This window comes from Triturus cristatus, chromosome 9, assembly GCF_964204655.1.
Source record: "Triturus cristatus chromosome 9, aTriCri1.1, whole genome shotgun sequence".
Lineage (NCBI taxonomy): Eukaryota > Metazoa > Chordata > Amphibia > Caudata > Salamandridae > Triturus > Triturus cristatus.
In genome coordinates, this window is record NC_140592.1 from 415,745,952 (window position 1) to 415,753,714 (window position 7,763).

General features: G+C 48.1%; 1 protein-coding gene across 1 annotated transcript in view; it reads right to left on the reverse strand.

Annotated features, from left to right (window-relative positions):
* Positions 1 to 7,400, reverse strand: part of LOC146798068 (cytochrome P450 2G1-like) — a 592,985-nt gene extending 585,585 nt beyond the window's left edge. The window contains exon 1 of the mRNA XM_085625289.1: positions 7,087 to 7,400. Coding sequence (XP_085481415.1) covers positions 7,087 to 7,266 — 180 coding nt within the window. The 5' untranslated portion in view covers positions 7,267 to 7,400. The remainder of the gene's footprint in view (positions 1 to 7,086) is intronic.
* Positions 7,401 to 7,763: the final 363 nt, after the last annotated feature.

Below are 7,763 nucleotides of genomic sequence, written 5' to 3' on the forward strand. Positions count from 1 at the left end.
TTTCGTGTACTTGGGGATCTTTATCTCCATGGACTCGGCTGTGCGCTATGAGAAGAATCTGCTCCCCCCCCTGGCACGCCTGAGGCGCGATGTTGAAGGTTGGCGGAGGCTGCCGCTCTCCCTCGTTGGGCGTGCGGCCCTGTTCAAAATGATGTCTCTCCCCCGCTTTCTCTACGCCTTACAGAATACCTTGGATTGGGTGCCGGCCATATACTTTCGGGAGGTCGAAGGCCTCCAACGGACGTTGCTGTGGGATGGGCGGCCGCGAATTGCTATTGCAAAGCTGACGCTTCCATGGTACGACGGGGGCATTGCGCTCCCAGATATCCGTCGGTACTATTGGGCCACACAGCTGAGCGCGATCAATCATGGGCTTTATGGCCCTGCTCTCAGCCCTGGGTATGCCATGGACAGGTGGTTGCTGCGTGCTGGTAACTATTACAGGGCGTTGTACTCGCGATCCCTAGACTCGTCCCTCACGGGGCCCACCGCTGTGGCAGTGCGGGTGTGGAAGATGGCAACTGACTCGCTGGGCTGGAAGGATAAGCTCACCCTCGCTACCCCGTTGTTTGAATCGGAGAGATTGGGAAGGCTTTGGCATTCAAAAGGTTTTGATAAGTGGGACCTGATTGGCATCTCCAGGGTGGGTGATGTGCTGCATAAGGGGAGGGTGAAGTCCTTTGAGGAGTTGCAGACTGAGTATGAGCTGGGGCCCTCCGAGTATTTCAGATACATTCAGATGCGCCACGCCCTCCGATCAGTCCTTGTGGAGGGTGAGAAGGTGCCTGAGTCCTCTCCCTTGGAGGACCGGGTCTTTGATGGCCACATGCCCGAAAGCACAATCTCGCTCATATATAAGAAACTTATAAACGTCCGGGCGGACATGCTTCTGGGGCTGAGGGACCAGTGGACTAGTGATGGCCTCGAGTTAGATGATGAGGATTGGCAGTCAGCTGTTTCTTCCCCTAAGGAGGTCGCGATCCCGTCGCGCCTGAGGCTGGTGCAGCTTAAAATACTGCACCGAGTGTATGTGACGGGGCCAAGGCTGGTCCACATGGGGTTCTCGGAGGACGGCCTGTGCAGGAGGGGGTGTGGTATGGTGGGTACTTTCCTGCACATCATTTGGGAGTGCGGTGTCATTGTGGATTTCTGGAGGGGAGTCCATGCAGTAATGGGGGAGGTGACAGGCATTGCTCTGCAGCCGGAGGCGCGGTGCTGTCTCCTGAATATCTGGGGGCCCACTGACCTCGATGAAGCGCGGACCCAATGGGTGACACTGGGTAACATGGTCGCTAAGAGGGATATCGCGCGATTGTGGGGCTCCTCGGGGCCCCCCACACTGACTGCGTGGAAAGAGAACATGGACTGGAGCATGTTTAGGGAGAAGACAGTCTACTGCTCTAGAGGCCGCCCCCGGAAGTGGCACGCCATCTGGGGGCGGTGGAATCAATACAGGGGGGGAATATGTCTTGCCCCTGATCTGGAACCGCCCGAGGAACAGCTTTCCCCCTGACCTTCTTTCCAGCACAGACTGATTTGTGAATTATTTGGGCCTCTGCTGTCCCCCCTCTTCCTCCTTACACTATCTTGTAACTGGTAGATGAGTGGGGTCTGGCCTCCCCTCGGGGCTCTCACCATGGTTTTTTAGTGTTCTTGCCTTGCTGGGGTTTGCTGTGCTTTTTATGTTTGTTTAAAATTGAACCTTTGCAATTCTCTTTGTACTTTACTGGGGACGCATCACTGTTTCTAATCATCGATGCTGCCGAACCTCCGGGTTGTCGGCCGAATAGCTGTGTCCTGATTTTTAAATAAAGGTTTTTCAAAAAAAAAAAAAAGAAATCCGGCGAGATTAGACTCTGTGCCGACTTGCGCGCGCTAAATAAAAATGTTATTGTGGATTGCCACCCACTGCCGAAGATTCACGAGTTGTTAGCGAATCTCGGGGGGGCCAGATGGTTTTCATTGATAGATTTAAGATCGGCGTACCATCAGGTAGCGTTGACGAAAGACTCGCAAGAGCTAACAACTTTCGTCACCCCATTCGGGGCATTCAAGTTCTTACGTTTACCGTTCGGTCTTGTCTCCGCTGGCAGCGTTTTCCAGAAGCTTATGGATACCCTTTTTCGTAACGTTGAGGGAGTTCAAGGTTACTTGGACGACATTTTAGTTTTCGCAAAATCTGTGAATGACCATAATGTCATTTTGGGGAGAGTACTTTCTATCCTGAAGTCTAGAAACATGACCGTCCGTGCGGACAAGTGCAAATTTGCCGTGCAGGAACTGGATTATTTGGGTCACTCCATATCAAGTTTTGGAATTAAACCCAAGTTCTCTGTAATCAGAGCTATTGAGGACGCTAAGCCTCCTTTAGACAAGGATGCCTTACGTTCCTTTCTTGGGCTAGCTGAATATTATGCTAGGTTCGTACCTTGCTATGCCCAAGCTGTAGAACCTTTGCGCACACTGCTTAGGAAGGGACAGAGTTTCAATTGGTCTACTGAGTTAGACAACTGTTTTGAAGATGTAAAAAAAATGGTGGTGTCAGCTCAGGCGTTACACGCTTTCAGAGATGACTGCCTCTCTTGTATAACAGTAGATGCTAGTATCCATGGGCTCGGGGCAATTCTCAGTCAAAAGGTAGAGGGTCAAGAACAGACTGTAGCGTTTGCCTCACGATCCTTGAAATCGTTTGAGCAACAGTACAGTACCATCGAGAGGGAGGCACTGGCATGCGTATGGGCTGTTCACAAGTTCAGAATGTATATTTGGGGACGTAAGTTTGAGTTGGTTACGGACCATAAACCGCTCGTTTACATTTTTAGTAAAGTAAATTCACCTAGCATGTCGGCGAGATTAATGAGATTGGTATCCAAACTACAAGAGTTTTGTTTTGAGATTAAGTACATACAGGGCGGTAAGAATTTTCGTGCCGACTGTTTGTCTAGATTATTAATGCACAAAGATGATGACGAAGATTCGGTCTCTGAAGAGATTGAATGCGTAGCTATTGTGGACGCAATTCAAGAATATAAGTCTGCTCTATCTGAATCCGATTGGAGTTCTGCGAGCGAAAAAGATTTGGTTTTACAGAAAGTGGTAGAGTATTCCTCTCATTCTTGGCCTGATGCTAGGTGCTTGTCTGGGGAATTGCGTGTGTTTGCTCAGGTTGCTGCTGAACTTTCGGTGGAAAATAAGATTGTTCGGCGCGGTGACAAATTTGTTCCTCCGACCTCCCTTCGGCCCTCAATTATCAACGAGGTGCATCTGGGACATTTAGGGGTGACTAAAACCATAATGAAAATCAAGCAGCATTACTGGTGGCCATCATTAGATACCCAAGTCAAAAAGATGATTGATTGCTGTTCCGTCTGTTTGCTGTCAGACAAGCATTGGCGCACCATCAAATCTCCTCTACACCCCACAGAGTTTCCAGGTAGCCCGTGGGAAAAAATTGGTCTTGATTTTTCAGGTCCTTATTCTATTCTTAATAAAGACGAAAGGTATGTGATTTTAGCGGTAGACTATTTTTCGAAATGGATGTACCATAGTTTTGTGGCATCTCCGGACACTGATGCAACTATCAATTTTTTGAGGAAACTTTTTCATTTGGAGGGTTTTCCGAAAACGATAGTTCCCGATAATGGCACACACTTCGTTTCAGAGAGAATGTGTTCATTTTTAAAGGATTCCGATGTCAAACATTTGAAGGTTGCATTATATTCCCCCACATCCAACGGGTTGGTTGAGCGTGGTAATAAGGTTCTGAAAGAGGGCATTCAATCAGCACTTGCTTCTGGGTTAGATGCGACATCCTTTGTTGAACAAAAGATTTGGAATTACAATACTTCCCCACATTGTACCACTGGCGTAGCTCCTTTCACTTTATTAAGGGGTAGAGAAGCACACACTGTTCTTTTTCCTTCTTGGCTACAGAAGATTTCTGGTGAAAATAAGGTCAACTTTAATGAAATTGCGGAGAGGGTAAAGTCAAAACAGGTCGTGATGAAAAAATGTGTTTGATAAAAAATGTAAATTGCATTGCATGGATGTGCTGGTTGGAGATTGGGTGTTGATCAAGAACCCAAACTTTGTAAGGAAAGGTGAATCGAAATTTCTTACTCCTGAACAGGTGCTTAAAGTCAGTAAGGGGGCTGCTTTTGTAGGTAACAAAGGTTGGTGGAATAAAAGGCATCTAGTTAAAGTTTCTCCGCGTCAAGCAGAGATCATACACGATAATCACAAGAAAGTGGAAGATGATTCGGAGTGGAAACAGTGGTTAGATTCAGGGAAGGAAGCCGCGGGTTCGGTTCCACCTGTTTTAACACAAAGTGTTGAGCATGGGTCAGTCATTAACACCCAATCTGTTTCCTCCACATCATGTCATAATTCTAGTGCCTGTACCTCTAGGGGTCGGGCACTGAAATTGCCCAAGAAATTTGAGGGTTTTATTAGATATTAAGTATGTTTAGGATTTTACTTTAAATGTTAAATACATTTTGTTTTGTGTTTTTAAAAGGGGGAAGGTGGTGTAGTGGTGGACTTGTGAAGCATCGCGCGGTTAGCGCGCGATGTAGTTTGTGTTTGTTCGAATGTAGTCAGATGCATGGAGTGTTCACGGGCGGGGATTCGATGTCGGTAAGACAGTTGCCGTTCATCGCCTGCCTGGGAGGACGCTCCGTGTGTGTTAAATGAATAAAGACTTATTCATACATCTGGAGATTGCGTCCTTGTTATCATCATTACAGTAAGAGCAGTTTCTTGAAGTCACGGTTTTCAGCAAGTGAGGAGGAGCAAGGCAGAAAGAGAGGATAAAAGAGGAAAGGGGGCAGCTGCCAGCGACAGAGCCGCAGAAGTGGACACTGTCCTTGTCTTCTCTGGACAAGAAGAAAAAGAACTGCCCACCCCGCCCGTCCCTGAACGTCTAAGCCCTATCTATTGGTCTTGGCTATTTCTGCCATCGTGAGACGCATTTTTTAAATAAAAAGTTGGGGCAGGCTGTGACCTGCCAATCTCGCCCACTTCGACCACTGCGTAAAACAAGGGGCGCAACTATACCCGAACTTTGAGGGGGGCTGAGACTCCCAGCCAGGGCTGGCCCTAGCACTAGTCGCGCACAGTGCAACAGTCTTTTTTGACGCTTCTCCCCATTTCCTCCTTCTCCTTGAATTCCCTCACTACAACTCACCAACATTGTACCTCATCTCTCTATAGACCCTTTCTGACAAACATTTCATTTTTTTTATAGGGCTACTCGTAGTTTACTCACACTCAGTTCTGTGATCTGCATGGTACACATTCTTTGTAGCAGACAAATTAACCCTCTGCACTGTGTGGGTGACAGGATTGCCCATGTGAGTGCACGGTGAGCGATGCAACAGTAGGGTGGGAGGAGTGACTGCAGGGTGATTGAGGTGACCATATGAATTTAGGTACGGAGGTAAGTGCAGAGTGGGATGAATGAATGAATGGTTAGTGAGGGGCTTGTTTGAGTGAGATTGCAGAGTGAGCAGTGAGGGGGACAGATGAGTAAAGTGTCACATGCGTGCAGGGCGAGTAGTGTGCTTGTGTGACTGCAGGGTGGGGTACAGGGTGGACAGCGCAAATGCACTAAGAGTGCAGAGTGATCACTGTGAGTGCAGAGTGAGCGGTGTGCTCATGTGACCGCAGGGTAAGTGGAGGGAGAACTGTGTGAGCTCATGGCAAGTGGCATAATTGCAATGTGGTCACTGTGAGTGCAGGGTGAACAGTGTGAGTGCATGGTGATCACTGTGAGAGCATCGTGATTGCTGTGAGTGCAGGGTGAATGGTGATCAGTGTGAATGCACTGTGATCTCTGTGAGTGCAGGGTGAGTGTAAAAGTGAAGGGCGAAAATGAGGAGTGACTTGTCTGAATGCAGGGTGCATTCCCAGACGCTTGAAGTAACTCAGCATGTTATTGAGAGCTGGGGAAGGGTTTCAGATGTGTTAAACTATTGCTATTATGGCATTATTAAGTGTCAGGGCTGGACTAGCCGTAGCGAGCACCAGGTGTTTTCCTAGTGGACAGGAAGGGTGGGTGCCGGTTTTGGACTGGTGGGGGACATTTTTGGTACAGGAGGGCGATTTTGCAGCAATATCGGCCCCCTGTACCAAAAGCTGCTGCAGTGTTTTCCACGCGCCCCCCCCCCCCCACCCCCCCCCACGCAGCAGCCAGTCTGACTCAATCGCCAAGGTCGGCTTGCGTTCCCAGCCCGGCCCTGTTCAGGGATCGAAGGGGGAGGAAATAAATATTGTGTTCATCCTGCAAAAAACTTCCAGTCTTGTGATGAGGGTTTGCCAGCTCATTATATTGATGTCCCAGGCTGTACAAAAATAAGAAGTCACCTAAAGCCTATTTTCAGCACTTATCTGTGCATACTTGGAACAGCAAATATAAATAGAAAGCATTTTTAATTCTGTTCTAGGGCTGCCTGAATGATCCATGTCTAATAATTAAAGGGAACAAAGACAGAAAAGTCACATTAGAAATGAATACATACTATTTTGTTTATACGTCATGAGGAGGCTTTGGCAGGCTCTTTAAACAACAAATGGCTGGCATTTTTCTTTTGGGAACCCTACTTTATATTCCCTTTCATGAAATGCAGTCCCACACTATGGCAGTAAAAGTGAAATACAAATGTAAGGAATAGGCAGAGTGACGGCCCAGGGGGGCAGGAAGCAGAAAAACAACTAAGCCTCCATAACCGGTTTACAAAGGAATGCGAAAAACTCGGGCGTGCCGGAGATAACACTCCAGACTTGGCCCAGCCGAGCCCACAGCAGCTCGAACTGCATCAGCCGGGCTGAGACAGACAGAGGGCCAGACATTATACGCCCTATGGGCGTTGCGCGCCTGGTGTATAATGTAGTCTAACATTATATGCCAGGGCAGTTGTTGGAAAATGGGAAGCTCCCCCCACGCCCCTGGCCACTCCCGCATGAAAACTTGAATACTCTGGGGAGTCCCATCCTCCGTATCGGTTCACTAATGACAATCAATAACTCCTACCCAAGAACCTGCCTGACAAAACAACCTTTATGCATGAAAAAGGAAGAGGGGCTCACCTGCAACAAGGCCTGGGTTAAGGTTTTTCCACGGAGCTGCAAGATATTCCCGACCAGTGGCAAGGGAGTGGGGCCAGGGGGCAGACGAAGAGCCTGCCCTCTTAGCTTTTGCCGCCAGGCCAGCAAGCAGGTCAAACCACACAGAAGAAGGAGAGTTGCTGCTACCCCCAGCAGCTCCATTGCGCTTCTTTAGTTCACCCTTTCAGAAACAACCGTGCTTTGGAAAGAAACTAGCGTGCCAGGCAAAGTTCACCTGGCGAGAGAGATACTGCTCTGTTTTTAAATCACCCGCACCTCCGCAGACGTGAAACAAACACGGAAGAAAAATGCCCAAACTAAGCTGAACCCACACAACAACGGCACATGCTTACAAAATTTGACACTCCGTGTAAATAAACAAATTGGTTGTTCGTTATTGTTCTCTCTCTCCCCTTACTCTTTTTTCCCCAGAACACTGGTTAGCCCTCGTTAATGTTGTCATCTTTTCTGCCCTCTTCCTTGGCAGCATAAGGACTTGTAAGCACGATTACTGGAAGGTATATGCTCTGGGGTGTTTGGTGATTTCTTAGGTGTCACTACGGTGCATTTTGTGGTATGTTTCTCTGTAACAATATTTCTGCAATCGAGATCACACTGTTGATGCACAGACGATGGGACAAATAGGTCGCTAAAACAAG